Here is a 16,161-nt window from a genome sequence, read left to right on the forward strand (position 1 = left end):
AACCTCGGTTGGCTCTCCCCAGATTCGTGGCACTGGGGGATGCGGAGAGGGAAGGTGCGGGGGTTTAAGGTTTGGATTGGCTGTTGATCATGGTCGCCGATGTGTTCTTTATATAGGCTTTTTGGCTGGATAATCGGTGATCGTTTGCTGGACATCTTGATGGAGGGACATTGCTCCTGTCCACTCGGTATTCCTGCTACTGCAGGGGGTCCGTTCAGAGGTGCAGTGAGTGCAATCCGGAGCTTTACTGTGCATCGAATAGCGGAGGAGATATTTTTAGACATTTCAGAGACGATGACCACGGTACATCATCTTAAACAGTCGAAGGTTAACGGTACAAGATGGGAAGGACTTGAGAATGACACTTATATATATATCCCAACGAGGAACTTGGTAGAACCTCCACCTCCACAGAGTGACTCTTCAGGCGGCGGACCCTAGACCGAAAACAAGACAAAATGCGGTCTGTGCCTTGGCCTCAGCTCTGAAGCCATAAATCGCGCACTTGAGGCCCCCCGTCACCCTGGATCGGGCATTAATGTAGCTGCATGCGGTCTAGGCTTCGACAGTCTGCGATGTCGGATAGCATCATTGGTGGGAGCGTGATGGGGCTGCATTGGTCAACAATGAGCTGGACATGGTAAGCTGGCCGATTTCAAGCTCTTATAAGGACTGACGATTCCGTTTATTATTCATTTAGTCTTTTGTATCTTCATTGACTGCTGTTCGCTGAGTACCAAAATGGCGCCAAGCATTGACCATCCCTACCCCGCACCCGCACCCGCACCCTCACCATCCCACCTTCTGTCCTCCACAACCCTCCCAAAATCCGCAATCAAGGTCGAAATCGTCGAGATCACCCAGGAAAGCGATCATGACGATTCCTCATCGTCTCCTGACCTGGCTATCGACCCCAATGTCCTAGAGACTGAACGTTCCCGCCTCCGCCAGCACCTCGGCCTCGATTCCGCACACCCACCACAAACACAACCCCTCTTCTTCGTCGAGCGAGCTCCGGACACAAACACAGCATCGGTATCATGTAACCTTCCTGGATGCACAGCGGCAATAGACCCCGGCTCATTAAGACTGGCTCTGAACCCGGGCATGGGCGGAGAGGTTTGGTTCCGATCCTCCTCTGGTGAGTCTGCCACTACCTGCTGTCCTTGCCTCTACGCCGAAGACAATGGATCGATGCTGACACTACTTCGTTGACGCAGACTACTACCATGTCTCCTGCTTCGAGCACCTCGCCGACTTCACGCAATCCGCATACCTCAACCGGCTCGTCCCGCTGACGCGAAACACATTCAAGCTCCGCGGCTTGAAGCCTTCCTCGGTCTCGGACGGATCATATCTACTACCCGGCGGTGCGGAGCGACTTATACTCGAGTGGAAGGTTCGACGGGGTATAGAGATTGATAAACGCGATCGGGTGTTTGATCCGTCATACTACGAAATGGACCCTGGTGTCCGGGCGCTGCTTTACGAAGCCGGGTCTCGGGGATATTGGCCAGATGGACGCCCGACCGGCCTGGACATGTTCGAGTACTATACCCTGGCCAAAACAGTTGCTGTCAATGAAGTTGGAAAGGGGAACGAGGGGTGGAACCTCTTCGACGCGTTCCTCGACGACAAATCTAAAAGCGGGAGGCACGACTTGAGTGAGACTCTAGAACGATGGGATAGGGGAATGGTAAGTATCCATTGTCGCTGCTATTTGAGCTGGATGCTTCGGTCAGTGCTGAAGCTAACGAGTACAGGAATTTGCCCTGCGCGCGGAGAAAACAACCCGAGAAGAGCAGCATGCCCTCAGCGCAACTGCGATCAAGGCGATCAAACGCCTCTCAACAATCCCAGTTCCGCAGGTCGGGTATAACAGGGTTTGGTCATAAGCCTTCGACATCCCTTTTCTTTACCAGGTGAGCTCCTTTTGCGTCCTAGGGATGGCGTCGGCGTACAAATTTTCGCATTTTTGGGAGAATAGAATATTAGGTTCAAAATATAGATTTGTTTATTGTTGCTTCTCTTTCATTATGATTGTCGCCCGACTACTTAGTCAAGTCCAAGAATTTGCCTGATGGATGGATGTACGAGGGTTCCTCGGCTGTATCCGTGATGGCTTCACATTCGGTCGGCATTCATACGCATTGCAGTTCTGATTGGCGATCCATTGACAGATTCAATATCAGGGGAATAGCCCGATCGTCCCAATTGTTTCGATCGCCCGTTTATTGGTCAAGTGGATTCGACCCCAATCGCTACCAGTAACAGGATGATTATTATGCCTTCTCATCAATTCGTTACGGGCAAAACATTACCTGTCCAGCTCAAGACAATGGTGTTATGGATGGCTTAAGTTCCAACAGCCTTCGGTATTGAAGTTGCCTAGCGGTCTATTCCCTTCGGTGTTTCATCCCCAGGCGATTGTCCGGACCCCGACAAACTATCGGATATTACCCCAGAAATTGGCCTCCTGAAACCAATTCACAGGGTCTTCGACGCCCCTGTTCGACACATGGTATGATGATGAATTGGCGTCATGAGATTCGTTTTCAGGCTGCGAACGAGGCGTCGGTCAACAATCCGGTCCAGACTACGATGATCGTCCGCTTCACGGTAACACTTGCTCTCTCAAGCTGTCATCGAAGCACCGAGGTTTGAGCGGGAACATGTTCACGTTCTCCGATCCGACTAAAAATTGGCAGCTCACCGATTGTATGAGACCCGTTTCAGGGACCCTGGACCCGTATACGCACGCTTCACCATGAGTTCAAGACTGAGCAAAACCATGTGCGCGTCCACCTTGCGGCTATATAACCCCGAACCCTAACTCTGGACAATCCTCATCCTCATAGAACTTCAACTTGATCCCTCAAATCAAAACAAGTCTACTTTTCACTCTCCACCTCCTTTTGCTCTTACCTTAACATCATAATCCAACATCAAAATGAAGCTCTCCGTCGCTGCCGTCATCTTCCCCCTCCTGGCTCCCGCTCTTGCTGCTCCCAGCGCCAACCTCAGCGAGCGCGACATTGCCACCATCAAGAACGTCCTGAGCGACATCGACACCCAAGTCAACAACCTCGGCAGCGCCATTACTGCTAAGCCTCTCCAAGCCGACTCCATCGTGTCGCAGGCCGACAAGCTGTCCACCACAATCACCTCCGGCACCTCCACCGTGAACGGCCAGGATCAGCTCTCGCAGCTCGACGCTCTGGGTCTCGTGTCGCCCACCCAGAAGCTCGCCGATGATACCGACAAGACCATTAAGTCCCTCATTGGCGTCAAGTCCGACGTCAACGGCCTCGGCAAGGGCTGCGTGACTCTCCAGTCCCTCCAGAAGCTCGACGACGGTGCCAAGTCCTTGTCGAGCGCGATCGTGAGCAAGGTCCCCAGCGCTCTCGGCGACATTGCTGGCAACCTTGCCGATAGCATCGCCGAACACATCCAGAAGGGTGTCGATGCATACCAGGGAGCTTGTGACAAGAAGGCTGAAGCTGCCGAACAGCCCGCGGAGACGAAGCCCGCTCCCGCCCCGGCTGCTACCCAGGCGCCCGCTGAGGCCCCTGCCCCTGCTCCCGCTCCTACCGAGAGTGCCCAGCCCACCAAGGCCCCTGTCACAAAGCCCAAGGGCTCTTGCGCTGCTCGCAACTAGAGAGTTTTTCCCGGTCGGCCGACCGACATTCTTAAACAGGAGGCCCTGGCGGCTAACTCTGTTGATATCATGACATCAAGTGTTTATATCCAATAGTTAATGTATTATGCTTTGCCTCATTCAATTGGAGATTACTATTGCTGCCACGTTTTTAAGGGCCCCAAGTCCGTGGCAAAAGCATGTACCATTCGGGCAACAAATGCGCGGCCAGCTGATTCGTTGGATATTACAGCCACGCGCAACTTACAACACTCACGCTATCCCATCTTAAACCCCAAACCCTATCTGACCTTTCTTTATCCCAGGACCACCCTCCCTTAGCAAACCTCTCAGTGGCCTCCACCGAACTTGACGCGAACCCCCCCGAGCAGCGGCAACGACAATATGCATAGTCCGGAAGATCAGCAGTCAGTATGGAAATAAGTTTCTGCATGACGTCGGTGGTATTTCCCGCCTATCACCATCACCCCATGGCCGGAAATCTGCACGATGAGGCTGCACCATGCCATAAAAATGATCTTGAACCGTTGAACGGCACCCATCCTACCAGTGACAGAGCCCATGATGTAAAGCCCGGGCCAGATTATAGCTCTGCTAAGTGGCACAGGCAGCGCTGTTATTCGCCGACATCACAGCCCCCTCACGGATATGACAGCACCAGTCGTGAGCCAGTAGAATGGCCTGTAAGATTGTGGCGATGTCTGCTATAGTTACCCCTATTCTGTGACTAAGGAATCGTGTAAAAATCGAGAGCCAGCGCCGTGGGGTTGGCGCAGTTCCTGCGATCATGCTACCACGCCACGTCCACATCGATGGCCCCGGAAATATCATCACATTCAGTCTAACTTTAATCGACCATCAGAACCTACCTACTAGCAGAGCCCCATGTCCGTTATGAGTTCTCCCCCATATTCCAACCACCAGCCCCTCGCGCCGCGCGGCGGCATTCTCCCCGTTAGTCTTGGACGCGGCAACGGCAACGGCAATGGAATACGCAAGATCACGAAGGCTGGCAGAGCCTGCGATAGGTGTCGGTCGTTGCGGAAAAGAGTATGTTTGAACCGACCTCATGATATATGAGCAAGGGTTGAGCTTACGGGCACAGTGCGACGGCGCAAAACCGTGCAACAGCTGCCGGAGCCTCAGAGAGACATGCGAATACAGCGGCTCCGATGGGAGAAAAAAGGAAGATTGGAAGGCCCGCGTTGAATCCCTCGAGCGACGAAATCGCTATCTCGAGGAACAAGTCGCGCAGCTGAGCGGGCAGCGACCTCAACCGGCACAGCAGCCTCTACAAACCGTGCCAGAGACAGGTCCCGGTTCTGGACAAGGTCACCGGAATCAAAACACAAATGCAAACGACTTCCACCATCTCCCCGACGAAGACGAAATGGTGCACATGTTCTACGCCGCAACCGCTGATCACCCGCTCCTCGGCCAGATGGGCGCGCAATACGGGGACCATCGGCGAAATCGACGGGATAAGTTGCCGGACAAGCGACTGACGCGGTATGCGCTGTACGCATTCTTTCAGTGCGCCGCGACGATATTCTACGTCACAACTGAGGAACAATCAACGCGGCTGATGGAGCGCGTTTACCATAGCGACGACGCGAACATGGGGGATGTGTGCGAACTCTCTGCACTCGCGGCGATAGGCTCTCACTATAATATCAATGAGGTTCCGGACGAAGCGCGCGCTGCGTTTTTCTTTTTGGCCTCGACGAGTTTGCATGAGGCGATGCAGAGTGATTATTTTCAGGGAATGCGCATCTTTATTTGTCTCTGTATGAGTTGTGTTATGGATAAGAGCTCGAATGCGAGGTTGCTGATCAGTGTGTCTCTCTCTTTTCCTCATACACTTCTCCATTGGGAGTATCGATGGTGAGCACGGCCTAATGGTGAGCGTGCAGTGTCCGCGTTGAATCTCGCGAGGTCAAGGATGAAAGAACAGTTGCAGAATTCATACCCTAATAATAGTGGATCGGAGGCGTACCGGAGAACGCTGCAGACGTTGGTTTTTCTGGAAGGGTATGTTTTCTTTCTGCTTTCTCCATGACACATGCTGACGAGCTACTACTAGATGGCTATCCTACTCCCTCGGCTACAGGAACTGCCTCAAACAAAGTGAAATTGACCTTGTTCGTCCCCAATATCACGCGTCACTTTTAGATATGTAACAATAACAAGTCACTATTAGGTTCACAGCCTCTGGCCCCCAGCGTCTCAATCCTCGCCCATGACACCAGAGGCCTACACCACCCGCCTCATCCAATCCCAAATGACAAGGCTCTCCCTCCTCGCCTCCGGCATTAAAAATGAAATGGTCCTCTTCAAAGACAACTATTGGGCGCACGCCGACCGCCTCTCTCTACAACTAGACCTTTGGCACCAAGACTTACCACTTCAACTCCGTCTTGCGGCCCTAAACAAGCCCGAGAAGGGCGTAACAGCCCTGCAGGAGCGCGCAATTTACATAATACACGTGCTATATATTAACTCGCGGCTGCAGCTGTACTGTCAACTGTTCAAAGCAAGTCAGAGCGGCACGAACGGCACAGGAATCAGCATGCACCAGATTAACCATAATCCAAGACTAAGCCTCGAGACGCTCTTCAAGCAGATTCCGAAGCATATTTGTGATGTGTATACAGATTTCTCTATTCAGCTTGCAAGGATAATAACGCTCATGTTTTCCAGTGAGGCCATTATAACGCGGTGTTGGATTGTTATGTACGTCACCCAGTACCGGTCCCCTTCCACTTTGCCCATGCAGCATGACAAGACAAGCTAACTGGTATAATAGACGCTCTGCCTTTAACTCGTGCATCGTGCTACTTCTAGGCGTGTGCCAAAAGTACTTCACGGGCACCAAAACCACCGACATAAACAACATCTTTGCGCACGTCGAGTCGTGCCTCAAGGTCCTGCGCTTCTGCGGGAGGCGCGATATAGCCGCGAATCGGCTGGGCGATTTGCTAGACCCGGTGCTTAGGCAACTCAGTCATATGAGCATGGGCTCTAGTCCCAGCTTACACGGTACTGGAGAGCCGGGACCTTCTGTGTCTGTCTCTGCTTCTGGGTCCGGTACACGCTCTGGCTCGGGGCTCACGCCTGGGACCGGTTACACATCTGGCTCCGGATCGCGCTCGTTGCCTCCGTCTAGGTTTGGAGATACACCCGGCTCGACCTCCAGTTCAGGTTCGGGAAACGTCTCCAGCTCAAATCCCAGCTCCGGAAACGAACGCACGCCGTACCCTACCGTCTCCGGCGCAGTGTCCGGTTCCGGCTTCGGAACCCGGCACTCTCCGCGCCCCTATCCTGTTGCCGGTGTCTCCGGACTCGACATGGAGAGTAGTTTCAGCACGAATATGCGCGAGATGACGATCCAGTATATCCTCGACAAGAAGGCGAGTGATCTGCTAATGCTTGTGCGGATGACGCACCAGATACTCAACCTTATGCCGCCGGATGGGTGTAATGTTTGGGTTTGACAATGAGCCTACGTGGCGAATGAGCCGTCTGTATATGGTGTCGAATATTTGAGCCAACGTCTCTTGGCAATTGAGCGCCATTACATTGTACTTCTAAGAGACCATTCAGGATAGAGTTCGTTTTCGGGTTATATAGACATCACCACCTTACTATCAAGATTGGTAATTATCCCGGTAGCCATCACCTACCTACACATACATACCCAGCTACTTCGTAGACGCAAGCGCTACTGTACAAAGAACTCCAGAGGGGATGAAAGGCGATTGATGAAAGAGGTCGCCAGCTTGCAATCCCGACCGCAATCAGTTGTTCTCCAAGCGTCATCCACAGTATCCCAGCTGCATGTCTGCCTTCGTCTGCCTTTGGCCGCCGTCCCGACCAATAACAGCCTGCACCCTACCTCATCGTCTGGGCGTCTCCGCGGGGAGCTTTTCCCGTGTAACGTGTCGGAATCATATTCCAGGTGTTGGCATTGGACTAGGCTTGATATATCCGAACCATTTGGCGGTGCAAGATTTGGCCAGGATCAGTAGACCCCCTTTATGACACGACGCTCTTGTCACTGGTTATCTCTGGGATGCAACGAATGGCATTGTGTAAAACGTGGAAGGCTGTCATTAACATGCTATTCATTCCCTTCACCTGTATTCTATAGTATGTACAGCCTGATTTGTAGGCAGCCATTGGAACTAATTATGGCTCACTCTTATGGAGTTCTACAGTTGCATAATCGCATTCGAATAGCATCATGTGTGCCGCGAAGCTCGCCACCTCTGTGTTGATATAGTATCTAGAGTCAAGAGGGTGTTGAACTGAATAGCTTCTCAGTAGGCATAATGCTGTGTTATACATTTTAATGGGCCAGGCGAGAGAAACCGATCCATAGCTACTTGTAAATCATGTCTTAGGCTTGGTATAGCTGTTCTTAGACCTCGTCGCAGACGGGAGATAAAGTCTATTCATCTACAGCCCAGGGTGCTCACAGTGAATCTATCCATGAGAAACGCACCATCTCTGTCTAGATTCTCGGTACGTCGGTACCCCAAGGCCGATGTCAACGGCTCGCTTTGGCCTCTAGACTTTTCGTAACAAGGTAGGTAGGTAGGTAGGTAGGTAGGTAGGTAGGTAGGGCCCGTAGCGCTAAACAGCCAACGCGCTACTGTCAACCGACAATGACATTGAGTATATCCCTTTGCCCGGCGAAGCGGGGTTCGTTGCAATAGTTCAGTCCAGCCTCAAAGTACTATGGCAAAAAGTTCGAGGCCAGAGTGCCTGATATCAACGAATCCGGCTAGAGTTGCGAAGAGACCTCGAATTGAGGCTCATTCAATATTCAGTGTCTGGCAGTACTCAAATCTGGCGTTGGGAAACAGCAGGGATCTGATGAGCCATGCAGGGACTGCCATAGTCACCTGCAGAAGAGGGGCTGCCAAGCACGCTGACCCTAACCCTAGTCCCAGGCCATCTGACCATGCGATTACACCTGGTCATCTGATAGGCTGGTCATGCCAACTGTTGGTGATTTTCTGCGTGTAATCATACTGTCCGTCTCCACAGTAACTAGCTTAGTCGGCCGTCCTCGTATCCAGTAGATATTGACTCAGGCACGTTCGTGTTGGTACCTATTTCTCTACCCTGGTCCGAGCCGCAGCACGGCCAAGCGCCCGGGCAAAGCGGAGCTTCATTCTAGATACTTTTCCCTTCTAGGTTAGTGAAGCGCATCTTGTGTACTAATCAGGCTCTAGATCACACTGGCACGGTGTCCGTACCTGCCGTAACTGCCGCTCCTGTCGGCTGATCAGGTACCAGGGACCGGAATTATGGAGTTTAGCCAATCACGACGAGCCCCTGGCCAACGCAGTAGAAAAATTGACTACAGAGATCATGACTCAAGCACTGTATATTGAATGTAACCCTACAAAAGCAGTAGTCATGAAGCCTAGCCTGGTGATCACGCTAGGAATTAGGCATCTCCAACTCCTCATGGGCACATGGCCCGTGTTACCTACATGAAGTACCGCATTAGTCCCATAGACGTGCACGTACTGTGTGAAATGGGCAGTTTTATATACTATAGACTCGCTTACCTGTATCTGAGGGCATGTAGCTGGAACTTAAGTAGAGCTTCTTGGTCAAGCCTTATCGCCAGACTACCCCATGCAGGAGGACACTCGCTCTATACTATCTCAACGACCCGACCCCAGAAGAGGCTATGCTCCGTATCACCTCCATATTGATCCTTACCAAGCGGGAAGGCAGGTTGTAGACACGGGTCATTGCTAGCCTCAGCACTTCGAGCTGCGGTCTGTGCTTGTGATACCTGGGCACGCCCTATGACTCGATATCTCGAGGGCGAAAACACCCCGCGCAGCCTCCATCCCTGTCCTACCACACTCTACCCATGGGCGGTGTTCGAGTCGAGTCACATCTTATTCTTACATCTAGCTTCGGGCTGGACGGCCGTCCTGTTCCTTTTCGAAGTCGGTATATCTCGCGGGCCCCGAGGTCGGAGATGTTTCTTGATACAGTCAACATCTCCATACCCCTGCAGTTCTCATCCGTATCCAACCCCCTCTCACCTCGAGATTCGAGTCACAGACCTCGCCTCGACCGTGAAGCCTTTGGTCCAGTAGCATTGTTCCATCACTCCAACAGGAGGTATAAGGTAATATTCGCAAGACCAGTGACGCTTTGACGCTGCAAGTATCATCACACATCTACTACATACTTGGCCGTCCGGGAGAGCCAGTAGCCATACAAAGGGAAGAGCATCCCAGGCACGTTGGTGATAGCCTCGCAGTAGCCTGTCCGGGGAATTGCCCGCTTCCTAGGGCAGTGTGACAATCACATAGGAAGAGCAGGTCAGCACCAGGTATCCCTGTCTAGACTCGGAGGTACTCTACCTATCCCATCTGACTAGATGAGCAGCAGGCTAGAGCATGGCATAAGCGATGCGCTTGAGCCTCGAGGACTCTGACATACGTTCATCCCAAGGGCTATAAAAGGGGAGACCATCCGGGTACCAATGTCACACAACACCATCCTCAAGGCGTCATCGACAGAGTACAACCGCAGTCCCTCAAGATGTTTCCCATGTGGTGGTACTGTCTACCTCTGCTTTTTACCTTTCTCTCACTCACCGCGGGGAGAGCCATCTCCGTTGATCTCGATGACCAGCATGTTCATGTCCGCCGCCAGTCCAACTCCAGTGTTCCCCTCCGCATTCTCCCCCTCGGAGCCTCCATCACCTGGGGCATGGGATCCAGCACCGGAAACGGATACAGGGGTCCCCTGCGCTCGCAGCTCCGGTACGAAGGCTGGGAAGTCAACATGGTCGGGAGCAAGACCAACGGCGATATGCAAGATAACGTACGCACGCCCTCTCTAACACATACCTACGCCCTCTTACTAACCCGTGATAGGACGTGGAAGCCCACTCCGGCGACCTGATATCCGAAGTGCACACAGCCTCCCGCAACTCCTACATCTACAAGCCCAACATCGTGCTCATCAACGCGGGGACCAATGACTGTAACCGGGACATCGACATCCCCAACGCCGGCGCACGAATGCGCTCACTAATCAAAGACCTGCTTGCGGCACCAGACATAAACGAAACCCTAATCGTGCTCTCAACACTCCTCCCCTCCGGCAACACAAATATCGCGCGCAACACCCCAGCCGTGAATAGCCAGTACCGCGATCTCGTGACCGCCATGCGAAGCGAGGGAAAGAGCATCATACTCGCTGAAATAAACGGCGATGACCCTTTCCTGCAGTATCCGGCCGATTTCTCAGATGACACGCACCCGAATGACGGCGGGTACGACAAGATGGCGCGGATCTGGTACGAGGCGATTGTTGATGCGGCGGAGGAGAATCTTATCGTTGAGCCTGCGCCAATCAATAGCAGTGGTGGTGGTGGTGTGTGCGAGAAGCAGTACGGTGATGGGATCTATGCGGGTGGACTCACGCAGCGCGGGAGCGGCGAGGAGGATGGGATTTATTACCATGAGAGTGAAGCGAAGGGTATCGTGTTATCGACTTCAATCGCAGCTTCTGGTCGTGAGGATATCGATGACTATGATCGGTTCTTCTTTGGAAGGATCTTTGAGACAGACAAGGATGATCTACTTGTCTGGGGGACTGTTAATGGGGCGGTGCGGTATAAGGTTTGGCGGAATGTTGATGGGCAGGGGAACTATCAGAGTGCAAGCTCGTTGTCTGTTGCGGATAACTGTAATCCGGCTGGGGTGCATTTTGTTGATATTAATGGTGAGCTGGCCTGGAAATCCTCCTATATGGAAGGCTGACTTGATCACTCTGCTAGGCGACGGTTACGACGATTTCATCTGCATCGGAAAAGACGGCACAGCGTACGCCAGTATCAACAACCACGACGGCTCTGGCAATAACCTTCCTACCTTTACCTACAAAGGATTATGGAAGGACAGAGAGGGCTACGACCAGGCGAATGTGCGCCTTGCCGATGTGGACGGCGATGGGAGGGCCGATTACTGCGTTGTTGCTGCCAGCGGCGACATCAACTGCTGGCGGAATGGATGGATTGGTGAGCACTGGTTTCCCCTACATATCCTTTTGGTAACTGGTTATGGGCTCTGACATCCTTGTAGATGACATGCCAGCATACTGGCAGGCCCTTGGGGTGCGGTTCACGGGTAAAGGCATGGGGGATATCGCGGGCGTTAGGTTCGAGGATATAAACGGAGATGTGAGTCTACCCTTAACAACATCCATTAGCCATATTAACTGATGGTTGTCAGGGACGCGACGACTGGCTATGGCTCGACGACGTGGGCCAAACAACAACCTACACCAACGCGCGCAGCTGCCAGAAAGGCGAGGAGGGAGACGGCCTGAACATCGTCTGGAGACAGGGGTACCGCAAGGGCGCCACTTCCGGTCCAACACACTCTGGTATGGGTGGCTTTGGGAGTTCTGGGCTTCAACACCGTGTGCACTTCGCACGTGTCTACGGAGAGCCGCAGGATTTCGGTCTACTCGGTCGACTAGACTATGTCTTCGTTGAGAAGGTAGGAGAGTCATTCAACGTCCATGTGTGGAAGAATATCGGCGCAGGGGGGACAAAGATCAAAGGTATACACTTCTCCTCCCCTTCCCACCAAGCCACTGCTAACATGGATGTAGCCGACGGCAACCGCTACTGCAACATGATGGGCCACAGCGACGGCCGCATGGACTACATCTGGATCCTTTCGAAAGGCGACATGCGCATCTACCCAAACAAGGGACTCATTAACATCACCGACTCAGGCAAAAGCTACTGGGACGCAAACTACGTGATGTTCGACCCATCCTCGCTTTCCATCGCACGAGACCTCGATCGGCGCGATCTACACCTAGCCGACTGGGACGGCGACGGCGCCTGCGACATCATCTGGACGGACCCCGATAACGCCAACAAGCTCCATCTCTTCCGCAACCGCATCAAGGAGACAGGGGATTTCAACTGGGAGTATAACGCCAACCCCGCGCCTGCTCTCTCCTGCCCCGAGAAGCGCGGGGTTGGCTTCTTCGACCACCCCGTACAAATCGCCGATATCACAGGGAACGGAAGGGCAGACTATCTCTGCATCGAGCGCGACGGTCGCACATGGGGGTACGTCCAAAACAGCGCCAACACATTCACCCAACATACCCAGATCAAATTCGCCGAGGGCAAAGACCGCGCGAACCTCGTGTGGGCGGACGTAAACGGCGACGGACTGGCGGACCTAATCCACACGAACAAGTTCAACAGCGACGGGACGGTGTGGTATAACCGTGGCCTTAGGGATACCGGCGGCTCAAGCTTCTGGTGGGAGAACAAGGGACTGGCGTTTGAGGGGAAGGTTGCGGGGAGTTGTACTTATTATCCGGACTTGAATGGGGATGGGTATGCGGATATCCATGCCGTCACAAATTCGATGGATAATACGGCTGAGACGTGGTATAGTGGGTGTGCGGAGGGGGAGTTGAAGGATCACACTGGGGATGATGGAGGGGTGGTGGATCCGGGGTTGCCTGAGTTGCCTTAGACATTTCCAACAACTAGCGGTGGAAGACGCGGTGGGGATGATCATATTGCGGCTCAGATTGTTGGAGTAGTAAGTTGTTGTTTTGGGCATGCTGAAGGGGTTCAAGGCTGCAATGCGTTGCAGGGGCAGTTGGGGCTAGGGCTTGTCCGGCCGATTTTCTTGTTTTCTTCCATAACTGGTGTGGTATCGGCAAATAAGTTATGATTATTCAATCGTGGCCTTGATCCTGCTTGTACATACATGAATCATATATGCAGTGGTAAATTTGTTGACTAATTCTGCGTCACTCTCTGCTCCCGTCTTTTCGATATCTTCCCCCAGATCCACCTTGTCGTGATAAACAAAAGTGCAGTGATGTTGACAAAGTGATGGAAGTAGCTGATATACTTTTCCCAGTTTGGTGCGTTATATCTCTTGCAGACTTGCTCTGCATAGGAGGCAGCTTGGTTGAAGATCGCGATGCTAGCATGAGTTAATCAGCTGGGAAGCCTCTGGTGTAAGAAAATGGAGAAACCCTTACGTGATTGAGCTTGAGCCGATTGTCTTTATGTATCTGACGACCTTTCCACTAGTTGTGGAAGTTCTCATCGCTAATGGATGGTCTGCCATGTCGGATGAGGGTTTGTACATGGTATCATTCTGCGAAAGTTCTTGGTAAATTGACTTTTCCGTGGCGGTTTCCATGATGTAACACGAATTCTTGTTGATAGCATAGTCACCAAAATGACGTTACTCCCAGGGTCCTAATGGGTTCTTTTACTGTGTGATGACTAAATCTCCATAGCGGGTCTGCTCCGTAGCGAGGAGGCTGAGCCCCTGAACGCCCAGTAAACTGATCGTCCCCACTTGGACCCCGACCCAGAGAGGGGATGGTCGCATTAGTCGGGCAACTCCGCGGCTTTTCTGCCTGTTTGATTGACTGTTGCCTAAGATTGTCATCACGGAGCTGGCGTTATGGCAACAGATTCAAGTGAGTACAAGATTCAGACTGTCAAGGGATTGATTATAGGGATCTTTGTTGCATATCACTGCCAAGGGATCATTCAGCCCTACAGCCGAGATCGGTTGGCGATCTTGCGGCTACGACCGACCGCGGCTTGAGGCTTGGACAAAGTGTGGACGTGTCGGCCGTGGGTATGAGAACGTCGGGTAGCACGGCACATAAAACTAGGTAAGTAAATCTACTGTCTAAAAAACTACGAGCACCTCCTTCCTGCCTGATCCAGACATTGCTGCTTTAAGAGGGTGAGCCCGGTGAGTTAGGTAATCCACTCACCCTTGAAGGTAATTTACTCACCCTTTAAGATAATTTTATTTGTTTCTTCCTGGCCGGTATATATATTTATATTACTTGTTAAACCATCGCTTGTTCTAGCGCATTTTAATCCAAGATGCCGTTTTAATAAGTTTAAGTCCTTTTTAATCCCTTGGCTTGTTTATCTAGTAGTCACGCATATGTAGTTTAACTTAATTAAAAGCAGGTCCTTTGGTTAAATAACTTTACAAGGAAGATTTCTTATCTTTAAATAATTTTATCTTATTAGCCTTAATTCCCTTAAAGCTCTTTAACACGCTAAGCTTATTTACTAATATAGTAATTACTCCTTTTATATATTCTAGTTTTTTCAATTTAAATTAATCTAACTACAGTAACATAAGCCTTTTAAGAAGTCTGGGCTCCCATAATAATAATAGATATCTTTAAATCCCTTGCGCTAAGGGTTTATTATTATTAAATAAAGCCTGCTAATCTATCTTAAACTGGTGGGATTTAAGGATATTCTATGTATAAAAGTAACAGGTACAAGTCTTAAGGTTAAAAAGCTTATATAAAAGACTAAATAAATACTAAAAGATAGAATAGCTTATTTTTAAGAATAATAAATAATAAGCTAAAACTATTTAATACTATAAAAATAGTCCTTTAAATATATAATGCTTAATAAATTAATTATAGTATTTTACTTTAATAAGTATATCTTGTTAAACCTATTATATTACTTTACTTTAATTAAAATAACAGCCAAGAAGTTATTATATTAATACTACTATATTATTATAATTAATATAAATAATCCAAGGCTATGGTTCCTGACATAACAGCCTATTATATTATATTAATAAGGTCAATTTATTAGCTAATAATAGTCCGCGCTGGCCGCGTTCCCTGACAGATATAGGAGAAGTTAATTTATGCTAATTTTTTATATTTTAAATAATTACTTCCAGAGTATATAACAAAGTTACTTGTTTACAAGGCTAAGTTTATAACCTGCTTTTTTATAAAAGCTTTTAGTTATAACCTTTTTAGCCATGGTAAATTTGATAAGGGGTCCCTCAAAGATTAATAGCTTTATTAAATTGTCAGCCTCAGGCGGCGAAGGAGGCTTAATGATGTAAGGAGAATGGAACACGGTGACATCATAACTGATTTTCCTTATGTATTTAAGGCAACCCTTAGCATAGCTTAGTTAGCCAAGAGTTAGTCTTTATAATATATAACCTAAAAATTAACTATTATTTTATTCTTACCTTTTAATATTATGCTTTATACCTGGCTTTATATCTTAGGCTATTATAATTCTAATTTTTTACTTTAAGCTACCTATGAAGAGACATTATGCCATCTAACTATTTAATTATAAATTTAAAAAGTATTTATTATAAAAATAATCTTAATAGGGGACTATTATACTCTTATAATTTACCTATATATAAGACTTTAAAAAATAAAGTAGTATATTAAATAATTAAAATAACAATATTTAGCAAGAGAACTAATACTAAAACACTGCTAATTATAACAAAAAAGTTTAGAAAAAGAAGAAGGAAGAATTAAAAATAAAAGTATCTTTAAATATATTATTATTTTAGCCTATAGTTTATCTTAGGTTTTTAGTAATTTTCTAAAATTATAGTTATAAATCTTATTTCTTAGGCTTGGCTATA

The 16,161-nt window shown here is 49.8% G+C and overlaps 5 protein-coding genes across 5 annotated transcripts; 4 read left to right on the plus strand and 1 right to left on the minus strand.

Annotated features, from left to right (window-relative positions):
• Positions 1–690: 690 nt before the first annotated feature.
• Positions 691–1,998, plus strand: BDW74DRAFT_67148 (uncharacterized protein). Its single transcript, XM_073733409.1, has 3 exons — positions 691–1,141; positions 1,221–1,696; positions 1,764–1,998. The coding sequence occupies exons 1-3, from the start codon at positions 742–744 to the stop codon at positions 1,893–1,895; spliced, it is 1,008 nt and encodes a 335-aa protein (XP_073580842.1). The 5' UTR covers positions 691–741; the 3' UTR covers positions 1,896–1,998.
• A 554-nt stretch (positions 1,999–2,552) lies between these two features.
• BDW74DRAFT_67154 (cell wall mannoprotein 1 family protein) lies at positions 2,553–3,738 on the plus strand. Its single transcript, XM_073733410.1, has one exon. It carries the CDS (start codon positions 2,951–2,953, stop codon positions 3,656–3,658), a length of 708 nt encoding a protein of 235 aa, XP_073580843.1. The 5' UTR covers positions 2,553–2,950; the 3' UTR covers positions 3,659–3,738.
• A 930-nt stretch (positions 3,739–4,668) lies between these two features.
• Positions 4,669–7,302, plus strand: BDW74DRAFT_67162 (fungal specific transcription factor domain-containing protein). Its single transcript, XM_073733411.1, has 5 exons — positions 4,669–5,493; positions 5,572–5,689; positions 5,742–5,799; positions 5,859–6,391; positions 6,465–7,302. Exons 1-5 carry the CDS (start codon positions 4,728–4,730, stop codon positions 7,150–7,152), a joined length of 2,163 nt encoding a protein of 720 aa, XP_073580844.1. The 5' UTR covers positions 4,669–4,727; the 3' UTR covers positions 7,153–7,302.
• Positions 7,303–10,237: 2,935 nt separating this feature from the next.
• On the plus strand, positions 10,238–13,390 carry BDW74DRAFT_187076 (putative esterase; the record flags this gene model as incomplete). Its single annotated transcript, XM_073731402.1, has 6 exons — positions 10,238–10,522; positions 10,576–11,428; positions 11,484–11,723; positions 11,788–11,885; positions 11,938–12,271; positions 12,323–13,390. The coding sequence occupies 6 exons, from the start codon at positions 10,238–10,240 to the stop codon at positions 13,210–13,212; spliced, it is 2,700 nt and encodes an 899-aa protein (XP_073580845.1). The 3' UTR covers positions 13,213–13,390.
• A 3-nt stretch (positions 13,391–13,393) lies between these two features.
• On the minus strand, positions 13,394–13,904 carry BDW74DRAFT_159045 (uncharacterized protein). The gene is made up of 2 exons (XM_073725413.1): positions 13,733–13,904; positions 13,394–13,674 (listed from the first exon to the last, which is right to left on the minus strand). Exons 1-2 carry the CDS (start codon positions 13,894–13,896, stop codon positions 13,485–13,487), a joined length of 354 nt encoding a protein of 117 aa, XP_073580846.1. The 5' UTR covers positions 13,897–13,904; the 3' UTR covers positions 13,394–13,484.
• Between the last annotated feature and the right edge of the window lie 2,257 nt (positions 13,905–16,161).

Source organism: Aspergillus multicolor (genome assembly GCF_047715735.1).
Source record: "Aspergillus multicolor strain CBS 133.54 unplaced genomic scaffold BDW74scaffold_26, whole genome shotgun sequence".
Taxonomy (NCBI): Eukaryota; Fungi; Ascomycota; class Eurotiomycetes; order Eurotiales; family Aspergillaceae; genus Aspergillus; species Aspergillus multicolor.

Coding starts and splice junctions, on each gene's coding strand:
- BDW74DRAFT_67162 (XM_073733411.1), top strand. CDS start 4,728: ATGATATATGAGCAAGGGTTGAGCTTACGGGCACAGTGCGACGGCGCA. Junction 5,800..5,858: donor AACAAAGTGAAATTGACCTT/GTTCGTCCCCAA, acceptor AGTCACTATTAG/GTTCACAGCCTCTGGCCCCC. Junction 6,392..6,464: donor ACGCGGTGTTGGATTGTTAT/GTACGTCACCCA, acceptor CTGGTATAATAG/ACGCTCTGCCTTTAACTCGT.
- BDW74DRAFT_67148 (XM_073733409.1), top strand. CDS start 742: ATGGCGCCAAGCATTGACCATCCCTACCCCGCACCCGCACCCGCACCC. Junction 1,142..1,220: donor TTGGTTCCGATCCTCCTCTG/GTGAGTCTGCCA, acceptor TCGTTGACGCAG/ACTACTACCATGTCTCCTGC. Junction 1,697..1,763: donor AACGATGGGATAGGGGAATG/GTAAGTATCCAT, acceptor TAACGAGTACAG/GAATTTGCCCTGCGCGCGGA.
- BDW74DRAFT_67154 (XM_073733410.1), top strand. CDS start 2,951: ATGAAGCTCTCCGTCGCTGCCGTCATCTTCCCCCTCCTGGCTCCCGCT.
- BDW74DRAFT_159045 (XM_073725413.1), bottom strand. CDS start 13,896: ATGGAAACCGCCACGGAAAAGTCAATTTACCAAGAACTTTCGCAGAAT. Junction 13,675..13,732: donor ATCGGCTCAAGCTCAATCAC/GTAAGGGTTTCT, acceptor AACTCATGCTAG/CATCGCGATCTTCAACCAAG.